This window comes from Oncorhynchus nerka, unplaced genomic scaffold (genome assembly GCF_034236695.1).
Source record: "Oncorhynchus nerka isolate Pitt River unplaced genomic scaffold, Oner_Uvic_2.0 unplaced_scaffold_1209, whole genome shotgun sequence".
Lineage (NCBI taxonomy): Eukaryota > Metazoa > Chordata > Actinopteri > Salmoniformes > Salmonidae > Oncorhynchus > Oncorhynchus nerka.
In genome coordinates this window covers 66,075-88,309 of record NW_027040125.1, presented here as the reverse complement: position 1 = coordinate 88,309, position 22,235 = coordinate 66,075, and the positions used below count along the sequence as shown (strand labels likewise).

Below are 22,235 nucleotides of genomic sequence, written 5' to 3'. Positions count from 1 at the left end.
GCATATCATTTGGTTCGCATAAGGGGGACGAATGGAAGACCGCGTTTAACACCCCCAGAGGGCACTTCGAATATTTGGTCATGCCTTTTGGGCTATCCAACTCCCCAGCGGTTTTCCAGGCACTCGTAAATGACGTGCTGAGAGATATGATTGATCAGTTCATATATGTTTACCTGGATGACATACTGATTTTTCTTCTTCTCTCCAGGAACACGTTCAGCACGTCAGACGAGTGCTTCAGAGGTTGTTGGAGAATGGACTTTTTGTCAAGGCGGAGAAATGCATTTTTCATGCACAATCCGTTCCATTCCTAGGTTACATCGTCTCGACTGAAGGTATTCGCATGGATCCTGACAAGGTTAAGGCTGTGGTGGATTGGCCAAGCCCAGATTCCCGTAAGGCCCTACAGAGGTTTCTGGGATTCGCCAATTTCTACCGGGCGTTTCGATTCGCAACTTTAGCCAGATAGTCGCTCCTCTTACCGCCTTAACCTCCCCAGAGTGACGTTCAGGTGGTCCGATACAGCCGAGGCTGCATTCGTCAAACTCAAGAGCCGCTTTGTTTCGGCTCCCATCCTCATAGCTCCCGATCCCTCGCGTCAGTTCGTGGTGGAGGTGGACGCTTCAGAGGTGGGGGTAGGTGCGGTACTTTCCCAACGTTCCTCTTCTGACGACAAGATGCACCCTTGCGCGTTCCTTTCCCATCGGTTATCACCTGCGGAACGCAACTACGACATTGGCAACAGAGAGTTGTTGGCAGTGAAGTTAGCACTGGAGGAGTGGCGCCATTTGTTAGAGGGTTCGGGGTACCTTTTATAGTTTGGACCGATCACAAAAATTTGGAATATATCAGAACCGCCAAGCGACTCAACTCCAGGCAGGCGCGGTGGGCACTCTTTTTCGGACGTTTTGACTTCTCTCTCTCGTACGCCCGGGTTCCAAGAATGTCAAACCCGATTCCCTTTCTCGCATTTTTGACCATTCCGAACGCCCATCCACTCCCGAGTGCATCCTACCCGGGACCCTAGTGGTCTCCACACTCACATGGGAGGTTGAATCGAGGGTCAAAACGGCCTTAGAAGGGGTAACGCCTCCGCCCGGTTGCCCGCCTAATCGGTTGTTTGTGCCGGAGGGGTGTCGGTCCGATGTTATTCGGTGGGGGCATTGCTCCAACGTAGCGTGTCATCCAGGAGTCAGTCGCACTAGCTTTTGGTTAAGCAACGCTTTTGGTGGCCACTGATGGCTCGTGACATTCACAGTTTTGTCTTGGCTTGCTCGGTTTGTGCCACTGGGAAGACTTCTAATCGACCCCCAGATGGGTTACTCCAACCGCTGTCGGTCCCTTCGAGACCCTGGTCCCACATCGCGCTAGATTTTGTTACCGCCCTCCCGCCCTCCCAGGGCAAGACTGTTGTTTTGACCGTGGTGGACCGGTTCTCGAAGGCGGCTCATTTTATTCCCTTGCCTAAATTACCATCTGCCAAGGAGACAGCGGTAACTGTCGTGGATCACGTCTTTCGCTTACATAGTCTGCCGATGGACGTAGTTTCTGACAGGGGGCCCCAATTTGTGTCCAAGTTTTGGCAAGAGTTTTGTAGGTTACTGGGAGCGAGTGTCAGCCTGTCTTCAGGGTTTCATCCCCAGAGCAACGGTCAAGCGGAGAGGGCCAACCAAGATTTGGAGAGAGTGTTGCGATGTTTGGTTTCTAAGAATCCCTCTTCCTGGAGTCAACAACTCTCTATGGTTGAGTACGCTCACAATTCGTTGCCAGTGGCAGCCACGGGTCTCTCTCCGTTTGAGTGTAGTTTAGGTTACCAGCCACCTATCTTTCCCAGTACGGAGTCCGAGGTGTCTGTTCCTCCGCTCACGCTTTCATCCAGAGGTGCCGTCGCGCATGGAGCAGAGCCCGTGAGACTCTTCTCCGGGTGGGGGCGCGCACCAAGACTAAGGCCGATCGCCACCGGTCGAAGCCTCCGGTATACGTCGTTGGCCAAAGAGTGTGGCTTTCTACTAAGAACATTCCACTCCGATCCGTTTCGAACAAGCTTGCCCCCAAATTTATCGGCCCGTTCAAAGTCACCAGGATCATTAGTCCGGTGGCGGTCCGGCTCCAGCTTCCTCCGGCGTATAGGAGAATTCATCCTACCTTTCATGTGTCTAAAATAAAACCTGTGTTTCAGGCACGCATTAACCCACCGGTCCCGGTTCCCCGCCGCCACGACTTGTTGATGGGGAACCCACCTTTTCTGTCAATCGTATTTTGGACTCTAGAAGGAGGGGACGCGGATTCCAGTACCTGGTGGACTGGGAGGGTTACGGCCCGGAGGAGAGAAGTTGGGTACCTGCTAGGGACATTCTGGATCACTCCCTTATCGATGATTTCAATCGACAGGTAAATTCGCCTGGGAACGCCAAGAGGCGTTCCTAGGGGGGGGTTATTGTCACGGTTCATGAATCCACTGCCTCCTTTTCCTTTTCTCTCTCTCTCTCTCTCCCGTGTTTGTGTGGGCGTGGTTCCCAATCTCGGCCTGATTGTCTGCGCCAGCTGGAATCACTTATCTTCCCTTTATATGTTCTGTAACCAGTGTTTCTTGTTGTCAGATCGTTGTTACTTCCCTGAGGTTGTGTCGTGTGTCCGTACTCATCTCTCGCCGCCCTTGTGTGGATTATCTGCTGTGCTCCTTCCTACCCATCCGGACACTCTCCCCTGGGTTTCTCAGCACGCTCACATAGGAGGATGCGCCCTAGTCCCTGGGTCGGATTCCGTCTGAGTACAGTCTGTCTGTCCTGTTGCTGCTGTAACCTGTATTCATTAAACCATCGTTGCTTGCATCTTGCATCCGCCTCTGTATTGTTACAGTAGTGTTGTTTTTGTCTCTAACAGCGCTGTGTGTGTGTGTGTGTGTGTGTGTGTTTCTCTGACAGCACTGAGGTCCTGGAATGATAACAGCTGTGACAAAGCCTTTCCCTTCGTGTGCAAGATCCCCACAGTGGACAACTAGACCTCTGGGGTCCAGCATACACACACACACCGACACACACACACACACAGAGCCCCACTGAAAACGATGATATTGGGGAACTTTCCTGCTGCTGTTGTTGCCTTCTCCTTCCTCAACCTTCTTCTCCTCCCTCACCCCTCCCTCTCTTCTTCTCCTCCCTCAACCCTCCCTCTCTTCTTCTCCTCCCTCAACCCTCCCTCTCTTCTTCTCCTCCCTCACCCCTCCCTCTCTTCTTCTCCTCCCTCAACCCTCCCTCTCTTCTTCTTCTCCCTCTCATCTTCCCCCTCCCTCCCTCCCTCAACCCTCCCTCTCTTCTTCTCATCCCTCCCTCCCTCCCTCCCATAGTATAATGCACTAGCTATTGAATAGGGTGCCATTCACGACATCACACACACAGAGGAATACATGGGACTTATCATGTGAAGGCCTCTTCTCACCTCTTCACCCTGCAGCCCTGTTACCACTAAGATACTTTGATGTTTGGTCAACTCTCAAATGGTACCCTATTCCCTATGTAGGGCACAACTTTATGCCAGAGCTCTATGTGACTCAGGTCAACAGTAGTGTACTGTAAAAGGAAGTAGTGTGCTATTTGAGACAGTTGTTGTTGATGTGTGAACGGTCTACATGTACTGCTGTACTGTCATGTAGTAGATGGAGGACCAATCATCAATACTTTGATCAATTCATGAATACACTCAATAAGAAAAACAGACTGTGGTTGTTTTGTGTCTTGACTGTTGAGTTCCTTCTCCATCACACGCTCAGCCTGAACAACAACACAACCTTATTCTAGGGAAGCTATAGAACCACTAGGTAGTAGTGACAGTACATAGGACTTTACCACACTTCTGTTTTACAAGTATGTACCAAAAAGACAAGAACACACAGATCTTTACCTGCACCTCGTTAGGTAATTCAACTGAGCAGGTACACTAAAGAAAGAGTGGTAAGTAAGAACAGCTAGTTAGAGCAGTAGTTATATAACCCACCACTGTAGTTACTACCCGCCTAAGAGGTGGGTTGTCAGTACAGATTGACCAGGCAGTGACCTGGAAGGTGTGAGGCTGAGGGGAGCAGGGGATTAAAGAGTTTGAACTGGCAACTCCACCTTTAGATAATTCCCCTCAAAACAAAACAGGGGCAGAAAAAGTGTGTTGTGTGTCCCTGTCTCAGCTGGTTCCCTGTGTGTGTTGTGTCCCTGTCTCAGCTGGTTCCCTGTGTGTGTTGTGTCCCTGTCTCAGCTGGTTCCCTGTGTGTGTTGTGTGTCCCTGTCTCAGCTGGTTCCCTGTGTGTGTGTTGTGTGTCCCTGTCTCAGCTGGTTCCCTGTGTGTGTGTTGTGTGTCCCTGTCTCAGCTGGTTCCCAGTGTGTGTGTTGTGTGTCCCTGTCTCAGCTGGTTCCCAGTGTGTGTGTGTGTCCCTGTCTCAGCTGGTTCCCAGTGTGTGTTGTGTCCCTGTCTCAGCTGGTTCCCTGTGTGTGTGTGTGTGTGTCCCTGTCTCAGCTGGTTCCCAGTGTTCCTTAGCTCTGTGGCAGAGAGCCATGTCAGATCTCCCTGTGTGTGTGTTGTGTGTCCCTGTCTCAGCTGGTTCCCAGTGTTCCTTAGCTCTGTGGCAGAGAGCCATGATCTCCCTGTGTGTGTGTTGTGTGTCCCTGTCTCAGCTGGTTCCCAGTGTTCCTTAGCTCTGTGGCAGAGAGCCATGTCAGATCTCCCTGTGTGTGTGTTGTGTGTCCCTGTCTCAGCTGGTTCCCAGTGTTCCTTAGCTCTGTGGCAGAGAGCCATGTGTGTGTGTGTGTGTGTGCATGTCAGGGTCTGTGTCCCTCCCCTCCTCTGTTAAGCGTGGGCATTCCTCTCCAACCAAAACAACCGGAACGTTCACCCACACTATATGGTCATGTTGTGTGTGACCCGTAGCTGTTAGCCCATGGAGAGGTTAAGCTGATCATGTTCCTACACACACACACACACACACACACACACACACACACACACACACACACACACACACACACACACACACACACTGATTCATCATTACACAACCATTGAGCTTTATTTGGTGTTTTATTGGATGCGAAATGACAACTTTGATATGGAAACATCACAAAGGTCTGGGAGAGGTGGAAGAGGTCTGGGAGAGGTGGAAGAGGTCTGGGAGAGGTGGAAGAGGTCTGGGAGAGGTGGAAGAGGTCTGGGAGTGGTGGAAGAGGTCTGGGAGTGGTGGAAGAGGTCTGGGAGTGGTGGAAGAGGTCTGGGAGAGGTGGAAGAGGTCTGGGAGAGGTGGAAGAGGTCTGGGAGAGGTGGAAGAGGTCTGGGAGAGGTGGAAGAGGTCTGGGAGAGGTGGAAGAGGTCTGGGAAGGTGGAAGAGGTCTGGGAGAGGTGGAAGAGGTCTGGGAGTGGTGGAAGAGGTCTGGGGAGGTGGAAGAGGTCTGGGGAGGTGGAAGAGGTCTGGGAGGAGGTCTGGGAGGAAGAGGTCTGGGAGTGAGGTCTGGGAGGGGTGGAAGAGGTCTGGGAGAGGTGGAAGAGGTCTGGGAGAGGTGGAAGAGGTCGGGGAGAGGTGGAAGAGGGGAGAGGTGGAAGAGGTCTGGGAGAGGTGGAAGAGGTCTGGGAGAGGTGGAAGAGGTCTGGGAGTGGTGGAAGAGGTCTGGGAGAGGTGGAAGAGGTCTGGGAGAGGTGGAAGAGGTAAGGTCTGGGAGAGGTGGAAGAGGTCTGGGAGAGATGGAAGAGGTCTGGGAGAGGTGGAAGAGGTCTGGGAGAGGTGGAAGAGGTCTGGGAGTGGTGGAAGAGGTCTGGGAGAGATGGAAGAGGTCTGGGAGAGGTGGAAGAGGTCTGGGAGAGGTGGAAGAGGTGGAAGAGGTCTGGGAGAGGTGGAAGAGGTCTGGGAGAGGTGGAAGCGGTCTGGGAGAGATGGAAGAGGTCTGGGAGAGGTGGAAGAGGTCTGGGAGTGGTGGAAGAGGTCTGGGAGAGGTGGAAGAGGTCTGGGAGTGGTGGAAAAGGTCTGGGAGTGGTGGAAAATATCTGGGAGTGGTGGAAGAGGTATGGGAGTGGTGGAAGAGGTCTGGGAGTGGTGGAAGAGGTAAGGTCTGGGAGAGGTGGAATAGGTAAGGTCTGGGAGTGGTGGAAGAGGTAGGTAACCATGTGTATGTCTATATATATCTTACTATTAACAAACATCCAGTCTTTAAACATCCACTGTGCCAGGACTTCCACTACAAGACAGAGCTGTACAGCTACGAGAGATTCATAAGTCAGACAGTAAACACAGGAACTATTGCTTTGGGTCAGACACAGCGACATTGTAACTATAGTGACCAGGGGCTGTATTTACATCAAGTCTCTCAGAGTAGGAACGCTGTTCTGGTATCAGGTCCCCATGTCCTGTCCAAATCATCTCATTGGTTGATATTTAAAAGAGCAAACTTATCTCAGATCAGCACGTACTTCCACTCTGAGATGTTTGATACGTTGACATGGCCCCAGATGTCCATCTTCAACAACAAAAAACAATTCCTCTTGACAGCGAGTTGTACCACCAGATTATAAGTGTTTATTCTCAATGAAACAGATGAGTCAAACTAACACATAGAGACACACGTAGTACCAAAACAGACAGCAAATATCACCGGTTCCAGATGGAGAAACACTGACGTTCACACAGACTGGCAGACCACAACACATCATGTCTGTCCCAAATGACACCCTATTCCCTATGTAGTGCACTACGTTTGACCAGAGACCTATGGGCCGTATTCCCCATATAGTGCACTACGTTTGACCAGAGACCTATGGGCCCTATTCCCCATATAGTGCACTACTTTTGACCAGAGGCCTATAGGGTACACTTTCTCGGGAATAGGGTGCTATTTAGGACATATTAAACCCCAGTAAGAATTCTATAGTGCAGTACTGTTGACAGAGGGTCTCTCTTTAGTGCAGTACTGTTGACAGAGGGTCTCTCTATAGTGCAGTACTGTTGACAGAGGGTCCCTCTATAGTGCAGTACTGTTGACAGAGGGTCCCTCTATAGTGCAGTACTGTTGACAGAGGGTCCCTCTATAGCGCAGTACTGTTGACAGAGGGTCCCTCTATAGTGCAGTACTGTTGACAGAGGGTCCCTCTATAGCGCAGTACTGTTGACAGAGGGTCCCTCTATAGTGCAGTACTGTTGACAGAGGGTCCCTCTATAGTGCAGTACTGTTGACAGAGGGTCCCTCTATAGTGCAGTACTGTTGACAGAGGGTCCCTCTATAGTGCAGTGCTGTTGACAGAGGGTCCCTCTATAGTGTAGTAGTTACATTTGGACTAAAACCCTACGTGCCATAATTGTGCACTACATAGGTTCCACTTGGGATGCAGCCTGTGTTTATAGTGACCGAGCTGGAGGAGGAGGAGGAGAAAGCTCAGTAAAATCACTACTTGTTTGGTTCTAGATTAAAGCTGTGAAACGTTGAGAAAAAAACATGTTTAAAAACCCGTTTTTAAAAGTTTGACGACACACAATTTGTTCTTCTCGTTCGGCTCTACTCTTTTCTTTTGTACAATACCTAACTACATCATCTAACTACATCATCTAACTACGTTATCTAACTACATCATCTAACTACATCATCTAACTACGTCATCTAACTACATCATCTAACTACATCATCTAACTACGTCATCTAACTACATCATCTAACTACATCATCTAACTACGTCATCTAACTACATCATCTAACTACATCATCTAACTACATCATCTAACTACGTAATCTAACTACATCATCTAACTACATCATCTAACTACGTCATCTAACTACATCATCTAACTACATCATCTAACTACATCATCTAACTACGTCATCTAACTACGTCATCTAACTACGTCATCTAACTACATCATCTAACTACATCATCTAACTACATCATCTAACTACGTCATCTAACTACATCATCTAACTACGTCATCTAACTACATCATCTAACTACGTCATCTAACTACATCATCTAACTACGTCATCTAACTACGTCATCTAACTACGTCATCTAACTATGTTTACATCGATTTGTTCATTTTTCCTTAACAGCAGAAAAGGCCATAAATATATACACACAGAAAAACAATTCTGAGATAAATATATATCTAATATATATATATATGTATGCATCAATTTGACAGAAAATAAAAAAAATATTATCTTCACTAGCACAGTATATTTAGTATTTATACTTTTTTCATCACTTGTAATACAATCTTCACTGTATAGTTGGCTAGACTAGGCTTGATACAGTATTGTACAGAATCATATTGTGTCCCAAATGAAACCCTGTTCCCTATATGGTGCACTAACTATTGACCTATGGAGGTGAGCCTATGGTCTCTGATCAAAGCACTGCACTACATTGGGAATAGGATGCCATTTGGGACAACCACAGCAGAAACAGCGACAGAATTTCCACCATAGACTTGGATAGACAGCTCTAGCGCCACAAAGCCTGTTGTAGCATGGGCAGAGCCCAGGACTTCCACCATTTTGAAGTAGTCAACTGGCTGGGACTTGCTATGGGTTAGAAAAGGATTACAGAAATTCCATCCAGGTCAGCAGGACTGATCAGCCAATGAATTATACTATACTAACATTACATAACTGCAGGTGTCACCAACCTTGTCTTTATACCTGTTCAGACAACACCCTCCAGGGAGCAGTATATCACCAACCTTGTCTTTATACCTGTTCAGACAACACCCTCCAGGGGGCAGTAAATCACCAACCTTGTCTTTATACCTGTTCAGACAACACCCTCCAGGGGGCAGTAAATCACCAACCTTGTCTTTATACCTGTTCAGACAACACCCTCCAGGGGGCATTATATCACCAACCTTGTCTTTATACCTGTTCAGACAACACCCTCCAGGGGGCAGTATTTCACCAACCTTGTCTTTATACCTGTTCAGACAACACCCTCCAGGGGGCAGTAAATCACCAACCTTGTCTTTATACCTGTTCAGACAACACCCTCCAGGGGGCAGTAAATCACCAACCTAGTCTTTATACCTGTTCAGACAACACCCTCCAGGGGGCATTATTTCACCAACCTTGTCTTTATACCTGTTCAGACAACACCCTCCAGGGGGCAGTACGCACCCTTTCAGTTTGTTCACTGACTCATAGAAAAAGTAGTAGTAGAAACTACTCTAAAATGGAGAAAGCCCTCAATGGCGCTGCCCATGCTGTCACAGTAGCCATTATGTAACAGATGTGAAGATGAGCCCTCTATCCAACTCTATGATTTCCACAGACAAGTAAAGTTTGGATCCACTTCCAACTATTTCAAACCACTGATTATCAGCAACCGTTAGTTAGTCAACCACTTCAGAGAACATCAACTATTATTTTATCAGTTAATGGCTGCATCCCAAATCATAATATAGCACCCTGTTACCTAAACAGGGCCCTACTTTTGACCAGGGCCCAGTAGTGTACTGTGTACGGACTAGGGTGTCATTTGGGACGCACACCAATGTGTTGTCAGTTGAACACTGTGAAGAGTAGAGGCATGGTCTCAACCTAGGGACTCAGTCCACTGTACCTGTGTTAGCACCAGTCTGTCAGCACTGAGGCACTACAACCATGCTAGCACCACAGGCACCTGGTAACCCAATACAGCTGGGTTAGGGCACCTGGTAACCTAAAACAGCTGGGTTAGGACACCTGGTAACCCAATACAGCTGGGTTAGGGCACCTGGTAACCCAATACAGCTGGGTTAGGACACCTGGTAACCCAATACAGCTGGGTTAGGGCACCTGGTAACCCAATACAGCTGGGTTAGGACACCTGGTAACCCAATACAGCTGGGTTAGGGCACCTGGTAACCTAAAACAGCTGGGTTAGGACAGCTGGGTTAGGACACCTGGTAACCCAATACAGCTGGGTTAGGGCACCTGGTAACCTAAAACAGCTGGGTTAGGACACCTGGTAACCTAAAACAGCTGGGTTAGGACACCTGGTAACATTAAACAGCTGGGTTAGGACACCTGGTAACCTAAAACAGCTGGGTTAGGACACCTGGTAACCTAAAACAGCTGGGTTAGGACACCATAAAACTGGTAACCTAAAACAGCTGGGTTAGGACACCTGGTAACATTAAACAGCTGGGTTAGGACACCTGGTAACCCAGTCAGGTTAGGAGGGGCTCATAGAGAGGAGGGGCTCATAGGGAGGAGGGGCCCATAGTCTAAAGTAGTGCACCTAAATAGGGAATAGGGTGCCATTTGGGACACATCCCTCTGTCTCTGGTCACACTGCTAGGAAGCTGGGAGGTCAGTCAGGAAGGTGAGGGGGAAGAGAGGCAGCAATTTTGGAGAGCTGAGGACGGTTCATCTTGTTGGCAGGGCCTGATTAATGCAGGGGTGGATTAATGCAGGGCCTGATTAATGCAGGGCCTGATTAATGCAGGGGCTGATTAATGCAGGGCCTGATCAATGCAGGGGCTGATTAATGCAGGGGCTGATTAATGCAGGGCCTGATCAATGCAAGGCCAGAGTAACGCAGGGCCTGATTAACGCAGGGGCTGATTAATGCAGGGGCTGATTAATGCAGGGGCTGATTAATGCAGGGGCTGATTAATGCAGGGGCTGATTAATGCAGGGCCTGATTAATGCAGGGGCTGATTAATGCAGGGGCTGATTAATGCAGGGCCTGATTAATGCAGGGCCTGATCAATGCAAGGCCTGATTAACGCAGGGCCTGATTAATGCAGGGCCTGATTAATGCAGGGCCTGATTAATGCAGGGCCTGATTAACGCAGGGCTGATCAATGCAAGGCCTGATTAATGCAGGGCCTGATTAACTGATTAATGCAGGGCCTGATCAATTCAAGGCCTGATTAATGCAGGGTCTGATTAATGCAGGGGCTGAAGCCCCGAGGCCCTTGAGGCCAAGAAAAATAGAAATGTATATATATATTTTTTATTATTTACTGGAACCTCCAACCATAGGCCTGGGGCCCGGGCTGAGACAAATATATATTTTTACAGTTAAATGACGTCTTTACTATTAAAATTTGAGCAATGTCTAAGCCACGGCCTATGATTTCTTAATCCGGCCCTGCTGGTGGCCTTAACCTTGACCTCTGTCTCCCCTTCCTCCTCTCCCTCTCTCTCTGTGTCCCTCTCTCTTCTCTCTCTGTGTCCCTCTCTGTGTCCCTCTCTGTGTCCCTCTCTCTGTGTCCCTCTCTCTGTGTCTCTCTCTCTCTCTCTCTCTCTCTCTCTCTGTGTCCCTCTCTCTTCTCTCTGTGTCCCTCTCTCTTCTCTCCCTGTGTCTCTCTCTCTCTCTCTCTCTCTCTTTCTCTCTCCTCTAACCCCCTTTTCTCACCTCCCTGACATCAAACCCCGACCTCTAACCTCTAACTCTGACCCCCTTTCATCTTCCTCTTTCCTACTGTGTACCTCAACCCTTTGAGCTTATACCTCTCCTCCTGACCTCTGACCCTTAACCTCTAACTCCTGATCCCTCTCCAGCTCTATCATGTGACCTCCAGCGAGGCGGGGGAGACGCGGTCACACTCTGCCCGTGAGCGCAGGCTGTGCCACTGTTCAACCGGAGTTCTCTGACTGGCCAACAGGTGGCGCCAGTGGGAGGTCTCAGGGGGACCCGTGGAGAACTGGCCAATCACGATCCTCCCCACAAAATCATTACTGCTCTTCATGTTGTGGCCGTACACTTGAGGGCGGGAGGGTGGGAGAGAGGGGGAGAGAGGGGAGGAGAGAGGGGGAGAGAGGGGGAGGAGGTAGGGGGAGAGAGGGGAGGAGGTAGGGGGAGAGGGGAGGAGGAGGGGAGAGAGGGGAGGAGAGAGGGGAGGAGAGAGGGGGGAGAGAGGGGAGAGGGAGGGGAGGGAGAGGGAGGGAGGAGAGGAGAGAGGGGAGGGGGAGAGAGGGAGGGGAGGAGGGGAGGGGAGGGGAGGAGAGAGGGGAGGAGGGGGGGGGGGGGGAGGGAGGGAGAGGGGAGGGGGGGGAGAGGGGGAGAGGGAGGGGAGGGAGGAGGGAGGAGGAGGGAGAGGGGGAGAGAGGGGGAGAGGGGAGAGGGGAGGAGGTAGGGGAGAGAGGGGGAGAGAGGGGAGAGAGGAGAGAGGGGGAGAGAGGGGAGAGAGGAGAGAGGGGAGGAGGTATGGGAGAGAGGAGAGAGAGGGGAGGAGAGGTGTGGGTTAGTTGGTTAGTTGCATATACAGTTTGAAAGAAATCTGCTTGTATCAGACACTATTCTACACATCATCCTCAGAAAGACATTATCCTACACTTCATCATCAGAAAGACATTATCTTACACATCATCCTACACATCATCCTCAGAAAGACATTATCCTACACATCATCCTACACATCATCCTCAGAAAGACATTATCCTACACATCATCCTACACATCATCCTCAGAAAGACATTATCCTACACATCATCCTACACATCATCCTCAGAAAGACATTCATCCTACACATCATCCTCAGAAAGACATTATTGTGTAAACCCCAGGAAGAGTGGCCGCTGCCTTGGCAGGAACTAATGGGGATCCTTAATAAACCCCAGGAAGAGTAGCTGCTGCCTTGGCAGGAACTAATGGGGATCCATAATAAACCCCAGGAAGAGTAGCTGCTGCCTTGGCAGGAACTAATGGGGATCCTTAATAAACCCCAGGAAGAGTAGCTGCTGCCTTGGCAGGAACTAATGGGGATCCATAATAAACCCCAGGAAGAGTAGCTGCTGCCTTGGCAGGAACTAATGGGGATCCATAATAAACCCCAGGAAGAGTAGCTGCTGCCTTGGCAGGAACTAATGGGGATCCATAATAAACCCCAGGAAGAGTAGCTGCTGCCTTGGCAGGAACTAATGGGGATCCATAATAAACCCCAGGAAGAGTAGCTGCTGCCTTGGCAGGAACTAATGGGGATCCATAATAAACCCCAGGAAGAGTAGCTGCTGCCTTGGCAGGAACTAATGGGGATCCATAATAAACCCCAGGAAGAGTAGCTCCTGCCTTGACAGGAACTAATGGGGATCCATAATAAACCCCAGGAAGAGTAGCTGCTGCCTTGGCAGGAACTAATGGGGATCCTTAATAAACCCCAGGAAGAGTAGCTGCTGCCTTGGCAGGAACTAATGGGGATCCATAATAAACCCCAGGAAGAGTAGCTGCTGCCTTGGCAGGAACTAATGGGGATCCATAATAAACCCCAGGAAGAGTAGCTGCTGCCTTGGCAGGAACTAATGGGGATCCATAATAAACCCCAGGAAGAGTAGCTGCTGCCTTGGCAGGAACTAATGGGGATCCATAATAAACCCCAGGAAGAGTAGCTGCTGCCTTGGCAGGAGGGGAGAACCGGAGGGGAGGAGGACAGGAGGAGAACAGGAGGGGTGAACAGGAGGAGAGGAGGACAGGAGGACAGGAGGAGAGGTGGGGAGAACAGGAGGAGAGGACAGGAGGAGAGGAGGGGAGAACAGGAGGAGAGGACATGAGGAGAGGAGGGGAGAACAGGAGGAGAGGAGGACAGGAGGAGAACAGGAGGGAGAAACAGGAGGAGAGGAGGACAGGAGGACAGGAGGACAGGAGGAGAGGACAGGGGGAGAGGAGGGGAGAACAGGAGGAGAGGACAGGAGGAGAGGAGGGAGAACAGGAGGAGAGGACATGAGGAGAGGAGGGGAGAACAGGAGGAGAGGACATGAGGAGAGGACCGGGGAGAACAGGAGGAGAGGACTGGAGGAGAGGAGGGGAGAACAGAGGAGAGGAGGGGAGAACAGGAGGATAGGACAGGAGGAGAGGACAGGACAGGGGGAGAGGACAGGAGGACAGGGGACAGGACAGGGGGCACAGGACAGGAGGAGAGGAGGGGAGAACAGGAGGAGAGGACATGAGGAGAGGAGGGGAGAACAGGAGGAGAGGACTGGAGAACAGGAGGAGAGGACAGGAGGAGAGGACAGGAGGAGAGGACAGGACAGGAGGAACAGAGGACAGGAGGACACAGGGGACAGGACAGGGGGATAGGAGAGGACAGATGGACAGGACAGGGGAGAGGACAGGAGGCCGATGTAAGACCCCTGATTGCATTCCGCTTCCAAGCACACCTGAGTCACCAGCTATCAAAAATAAATGAGAAGGAGGGAACAGTGAGGGAGAGGGTTCCTCCTCCCTTACTCCTCCCTCCCTTATTCCTCCCTCCCTTACTCCTCCCTCCCCTCTCCCTTACTCCTCCCTCCCTCCCTTACTCCTCCCTCAGACCCTTACTCCTCCCTCACTCCCTCCCTTACTCCTCCCTCCCTCTCTGTTTGTTGTGTAGCAGGTCTCACACATGTTTTATTGCTGGTGACTCAGACAGGGACGTAGGTGTGTTTGGAAGCAGAAAGCGGAGACAGCGGAACACAGACAGCGGAACACAGACAGCGGAACACAGACAGCGGAACACAGACAGCGGAACACAGACAGCGGAACACAGACAGCGGAACACAGACCATGGAACACAGACCGTGGAACACAGACAGCGGAACACAGACAGCGGAACACAGACAGCGGAACACAGACAGCGGAACACAGACAGCGGAACACAGACATGGAACACAGAGTGGAACACAGACAGCGGAACACAGACAGCGGAACACAGACAGCGGAACACAGACCGCGGAACACAGACAGCGGAACACAGACAGCGGAACACAGACCGTGGAACACAGACAGCGGAACACAGACCGTGGAACACAGACCGTGGAACACAGACCGTGGAACACAGAAAGCGGTCGCAGCGGAACACAAACCGTGGAACACAGACAGCGGAACACAAACAGTGGAACACAGACAGCGGAACACAGACAGCGGAACACAGACAACGGAACACAGACCGTGGAACACAGACAGCGGAACACAGACAGCGGAACACAGACAGTGGAACACAGACCGTGGAACACAGACAGCGGAACACAGACAGCGGAACACAGACAGCGGAACACAGACCGTGGAACACAGACAGCGGAACACAGACAGCGGAACACAGACCGTGGAACACAGACAGAACACAGCGTGGAACACAGACCTGGAACACAGACATCGGAACAAGACCCATGTTTAACAGACCCCAGACCCCATCCAACCCTCTCTCTCTCTCAGGCCTGTTCCTCTGTGCTATATCTGTCTCTTATCAGACCTGGCTCTCTCACAGCCCCTCTCCTCTCCCCCTCTCTTTTCCTCTCTCTCTCTCTCTCTCTCTCTCTCTCTCTCTGACTCTCTCTCTCTCTCTCTCTCTCTCTCTCTCTCTCTGACTCTCTCTCTCTCTCTCTCCTCTCTCTCTCTCTCTCTGACTCTCTCTCTCTCTCTCTCTCTCTCTCTCTCTCTCTGACTCTCTCTCTCTCTCTCTCTCTCTGACTCTCTCTCTCTCTCTCTCTCTCTCTCTCTCTCTCTCTCTCTCTCTCTGACTCTCTCTCTCTCTCTCTCTCTCTGACTCTCTCTCTCTCTCTCTCTCTCTCTCTCTCTCTCTCTCTCTCTCTCTCTCTCTCTCTCTCTCTCTCTCTCTCTCTCTCTCTCTCTCTCTCTGACTCTCTCTCTCTCTCTCTCTCTCTCTCTCTCTCTCTCTCTCTCTGACTCTCTCTCTCTCTCTCTCTCTCTCTCTCTCTCTCTCTCTCTCTCTCTCTCTCTCTCTCTCTCTCTCTCTCTCCCTATAAACATTTATTTACAATGGTGTTTGTTCTTCAGTGGTTGGGCTTTTCTTGTGACAACAGGGCACACATCTTACTGCTGTGATGGCACACTGTGGAATTTCACCCAGTATATATGGGAGTAATTTATTTGTTTTGAAATGATTTGTGGATCTGTGTAATCTGAGGGAAATATGTGTCTCTAATATGGTCATACATTTGGCAGGAGGTTAGGAAGTGCAGCTCAGTTTCCACCTCATTTTGTGGGCAGTGAGCACATAGCCTGTCTTCTCTTGAGAGCCAATAACAAGTCTGTACATAGTCAAAGCTTTCTTAATGTTGGGTGAGGCAAAGGCATTGTGCCACTGTGTCCTCTCTGTTTAGGGCCAAATAACATTCTAGTTGGCTCAGTTTTTTTGTTCAGTCTTTCCAAAGTGTCAAGTAATTTCCTTTTTTTTCTCATGATTTGGTTGGGTCTATTTGTGTTGCTGTCCTGGGGCTCTGTGGTCTGTTTGTGTTTGTGAACAGAGCCCCAGCACCAGCTTGCTTAGGGGACTCTTCTCCAGGTTCCTCTCTCTGTAGGTGATGGCTTTGTTATGGAAGGTTTGGGAATCGCTTCCTTTTAGGTGGTTGTAGACCCAGCAAGATACAGGGAATCAGGGTAAATAAAGGAAACCATCAGTCATGAATCATCGACTCTCTGAGACACAACATCCTCCTACTACCTCTCTGTTTAACACAACATCCTCCTACTACCTCTCTGTTTAACACAACATCCTCCTACTACCTCTCTGTTTAACACAACATCCTCCTACTACCTCTCTGTTTAACACAACATCCTCCTACTACCTCTCTGTTTAACACAACATCCTCCTACTACCTCTCTGTTTAACACAACATCCTCCTACTACCTCTCTGTTTAACACAACATCCTCCTACTACCTCTCTGTTTAACACAACATCCTCCTACTACCTCCTACTCTGTTTAACACAACATCCTCCTACTACCTCTCTGTTTAACACAACATCCTCCTACTACCTCTCTGTTTAACACAACATCCTCCTACTACCTCTCTGTTTAACACAACATCCTCCTACTACCTCTCTGTTTAACAACATCCTCCTACACCTCCTCCTAACACAACATCCTCCTACTACCTCTCTGTTTAACACAACATCCTCCTACTACCTCTCTGAGAGGACCTGTTTAACACAACATCCTCCTACTACCTCTCTCCTACTAGGACCTGTTTAACACAACATCCTCCTACTACTACCTCTCTCCTACTACTCTCTGACCTTTAACACAACAACTACCTCTCTGTTTAACACAACATCCTCCTACTACCTCTCTGTGAGGACCTGTTTAACACAACATCCTCCTACTACCTCTCTGTTTAACACAACATCCTCCTACTACCTCTCTGTGAGGACCTGTTCAACACAACATCTTCCTACTACCTCTCTGTTTAACACAACATCTTCCTACTACCTCTCTGTTTAACACAACACAACATCCTCCCTACTACCTCTCTCTGTTTAACACAACATCCTCCTACTACCTCTCTGAGAGGACCTGTTTAACACAACATCCTCCTACTACTCTCTGAGGTTTAACACAACAACTACTCTCACAACATCCTCCTACTGTTTACCTCTCTGTTTAACACAACATCCTCCTACTACCTCTCTGTTTAACACAACATCCCCCTACTACCTCTCTGTTTAACACAACATCCTCCTACTACCTCTCTGAGAGGACCTGTTCAACACAACATCCTCCTACTACCTCTCTGTTTAACACAACATCCTCCTACTACCTCTCTGTTTAACACAACATCCTCCTACTACCTCTCTGTTTAACACAACATCCTCCTACTACCTCTCTGTTTAACACAACATCCTCCTACTACCTCTCTGTTTAACACAACATCCTCCTACTACCTCTCTGTTTCAACACAACATCCTCCAACATCCTCCTACTACCTCTCTGTTTAACACAACATCCTCCTACTACCTCTCTGTTTAACACAACATCCTCCTACTACCTCTCTGTTTAACACAACATCCTCCTACTACCTCTCTGTTTAACACAACATCCTCCTACTACCTCTCTGAGAGGACCTGTTTAACACAACATCCTCCTACTACCTCTCTAACACAACATCACTTTAACACAACATCCTCCCTCCTACTACCTCTCTGTTTAACACAACATCCTACTACTACCTCTCTGTTTAACACAACAACATCCTCCTACTACCTCTCTGTTTAACACAACATCCTCCTACTACTCTCTCTTTAACACCTCCTACTACCTCCTGTTTAACACAACATCCTCCTACTACCTCTCTGACCTTTAACACAACATCCTCCTACCTCTCTACCTCTCTGTTTAACACAACATCCTCCTACCTACCTAACACAACACCTCTCTGTTTAACACAACATCCTCCTACTACTCTCTCTGTTTAACACAACATACCTCCTGTTTAACACAACATCCTCCTACTACCTCTCTGTTTAACACAACATCCTCCTACTACCTCTCTGTTTAACACAACATCCTCCTACTACCTCTCTGTTTAACACAACATCCTCCTATCCTCCTGTTTAACACAACATCCTCCTACTACCTCTCTGTTTAACACAACATCCTCCTACTACCTCTCTGTTTAACACAACATCCTCCTACTACCTCTCTGTTTAACACAACATCCTCCTACTACCTCTCTGTTTAACACAACATCCTCCTACTACCTCTCTGTTTAACACAACATCCTCCTACTAGAGGACCTGTTTAACACAACATCCTCCTACTACCTCTCTGTTTAACACAACATCCTCCTACTACCTCTCTGTTTAACACAACATCCTCCTACTACCTCTCTGTTTAACACAACATCCTCCTACTACCTCTCTGTTTAACACAACATCCTCCTACTACTCTGTTTAACACAACATCCTCCTACTACCTCTCTGTTTAACACAACATCCTCCTACTACCTCTCTGTTTAACACAACATCCTCCTACTACCTCTCTGTTTAACACAACATCCTCCCTACTACACAACTCTCTGAGAGTTTAACACAACATCCTCCTACTACCTCTCTGTTTAACACAACATCCTCCTACTACCTCTCTGTTTAACACAACATTTACTCTCTGTTTAACACAACATCCTCCTACTACCTCTCTGTTTAACACAACATCCTCCTACTACCTCTCTGTTTAACACAACATCCTCCTACTACCTCTCTGTTTAACACAACATCCTCCTACTACCTCTCTGTTTAACACAACATCCTCCTACTACCTCTCTGTTTAACACAACATCCTCCTACTACCTCTCTGTTTAACACAACATCCTCCTACTACCTCTCTGTTTAACACAACATCCTCCTACTACCTCTCTGTTTAACACAACATCCTCCTACTACCTCTCTGTTTAAACAACATCCTCCTACATAACACAACCTCCTACTACCTCTCTGTTTAACACAACATCCTCCTACTACCTCTCTGTTTAACACAACATCCTCCTACTACCTCTCTGTTTAACACAACATCCTCCTACTACTGTTTAACACAACCTCTCTCTGAGAGGACAACACAACATCCTCCTACTACCTCTCTGTTTAACACAACACTACTACCTCTCTGAGAGGACCTGTTCAACACAACATCCTCCTACTACCTCTCTCCTACTAGGACCTGTTTAACACAACATCCTCCTACTACCTCTCTGTTTAACACAACATCCTCCTACTACCTCTCTGTTTAACACAACATCCTCCTACTACCTCTCTCTGTTAACACAACATCCCCCTACTACCTCTCTGTTTAACACAACATCCTCCTACTACTCTCTCTGTTTAACACAACATCCTCCTACTACCTCTCTGTTTAACACAACATCCTCCTACTACCTCTCTGTTTAACACAACATCCTCCTACTACCTCTCTGTTTAACACAACATCCTCCTACTACCTCTCTGTTTAACACAACATAACACAACCTCCTACTACCTCTGTTTAACACAACATCCTCCTACTACCTCTCTGTTTAACACAACATCCTCCTACTACCTCTCTGTTTAACACAACATCCTCCTACTACCTCTCTAACACAACATTTAACACAACATCCTCCTACTACCTCCTCTCTGTTTAACACAACATCCTCCTACTACCTCTCTGTTTAACACAACATCCTCCTACTACCTCTCTGTTTAACACAACATCCTCCTACTACCTCTCTGTTTAACACAACATCCTCCTACTACTCTCTCTTTAACACAACATCCTCCTACTACCTCTCTGTTTAACACAACATCCTCCTACTACCTCTCTGTTTAACACAACATCCTCTACTACCTCTCTGTTTAACACAACATCCTCCTACTACCTCTCTGTTTAACAACAACATCCTCCTACTACCTCTCTGTTTAAACAACAACATCCTCCTACTACCTCTCTGTTTAACACAACATCCTCCTACTACCTCTCTGTTTAACACAACATCCTCCTACTACCTCTCTGTTTAACACAACATCCTCCTACTACCTCTCTGTTTAACACAACATCCTCCTACTACCTCTCTGTTTAACACAACATCCTCCTACTACCTCTCTGTTTAACACAACATCCTCCTACTACCTCTCTGTTTAACACAACATCCTCCTACTACCTCTCTGTTTAACACAACATCCTCCTACTACCTCTCTGTTTAACACAACATCCTCCTACTACCTCTCTGTTTAACACAACATCCTCCTACTACCTCTCTGTTTAACACAACATCCTCCTACTACCTCTCTGTTTAACACAACATCCTCCTACTACCTCTCTGAGAGGACCTGTTTGTATGTATGTGTGTGTATGTGTGTGTGTGTCGTGTGTGTGTGTTTGTGTGTGTTTGTGTATGTGTGTGTTTGTGTGTTTGTGTATGTGTGTGTGTGTGTGTGTGTGTGTGTGTGTGTGTGTGTGTGTGTGTGTGTGTGTGTGTATGTATGTTTGTGTATGTGTGTGTGTGTGTGTTTGTGTGTACCTTCTGTAACACAACATGTCCTTGTTCTGTGTAACACAAACATGTGTGTGTGTGTGTTTGTGTGTGTGTTTGTGTGTCTCTGTGTGTGTATCCCCCTACTCCCTCTCCTTCTACCTAGACACAATCAATAACCTCCTGCTCTCTTAATGAGTCTCAAATGCCACCCTATTCTCTACATAGTGCACTATATTTGGGCCCATCATCATCACCATCATGAATAGTAAATTGTGTGTGTTTTGTGTGTGTGTGTGTGTGTGTGTGTGTGTGTGTGTATGTCTGGTCTCCTTCACACCCTCCTTTATCCTTGGCAGAGACTATATTTACCCAGAGCAGGACAATGAAGAGTCAGTAAGAGAGGGAGGAAGGGAGGGAGAGAGAGAGATGAGAGGAGAGAGAGGAGAGAGAGGAGAGGGGGAGAGGAGAGAGGAGAGGGGCTGTGAGACCCTCCAGGTCTGATAAGAGACAGATATAGCACAGAGGAACAGGCCTGAGAGAGAGAGGAGAGAGAGAGAGACAGAGAGAGAGAGAGAAGAGGAGAGAGAGGAGGAGAGGAGAGGGGAGAGTAGAGAGGAGAGGGGCTGTGAGAGAGCCAGGTCTGATAAGAGACAGATATAGCACAGAGGAACAGGCCTGAGAGAGAGAGCGAAAGAGAGAGAGAGGGTTGGATGGTAGTCTGTTAAACATGGGTTTAGGTGGAAAATGGTAGCTTCAGAAATCCCCAAATATTTCTGTGAGCCTTTCCTGGTTCCAGATTTGTCTTGCCAAGTCAACTCCCATGGTCATTGTCACATGTCATGTTTGACAGTACAATAGTGGAGTCCAATACTGTACTGAGAAAGGGAACACAATGCAGAAATACAAGTTTGTTCTTGCCTCGGATTTAACATTCATTGTAATTCAATAGTTCAGCCAACCCCCGACACTTAGGCTGCTGCCTTTCTCAAGGCAAACAGATCTGGGACCAGTCTAGAAACATTACAGTCTGTAGCTACACCACATTTAGAAACCTCACCACAGATCTGGGACCAGTCTCTAGATACATTACAGTCTGTAGCTACACCACATTTAGAAATCTCACCACAGATCTGGGACCAGTCTCTAGATACATTACAGTCTGTAGCTACACCACATTTAGAAACCTCACCACAGATCTGGGACCAGTCTCTAGATACATTACAGTCTGTAGCTACACCACATACCGAATGAATCAATGACTGCTCGGTCTAAGCAGTAAACACAGTAGCTTCTGCTGGCCAAATGAGGAGCCTAGCGACTGCCTAGAGACGGGCTAGAGATTCCCTGGCGACACCCTGGCAACCGTTGCCACGGCAATTACTCTAATTGTCAGCAGTGCGGAAGTGGCACGTTTGTGAAGGCTGTCGCCGACCCCTCTATCTCTGTTTCGCATTCGTCTTGTCTCTCTTATCTCGCTTTCCTCTCTCTCCTTCGCTCTCTCCTCTCCCTCTCTCTCTCATTCCTCTCCCTCTGTCTCTCTCTTTCCATCCTTCTATCTCTCTATCCATCCCTCTCTCCT

The 22,235-nt window shown here is 48.6% G+C and overlaps 1 protein-coding gene across 1 annotated transcript in view; it reads right to left on the bottom strand.

The window, feature by feature from the left end:
* Positions 1-10,839: 10,839 nt before the first annotated feature.
* The window catches only part of LOC135569091 (synaptotagmin-17-like), a 69,047-nt gene continuing 57,651 nt past the window's right edge, over positions 10,840-22,235 (bottom strand). Inside the window, 1 exon segment of the mRNA XM_065015930.1 lies at positions 10,840-11,703. Within this exon segment, the coding sequence (XP_064872002.1) occupies positions 11,507-11,703 (197 nt within the window). The 3' untranslated portion in view covers positions 10,840-11,506.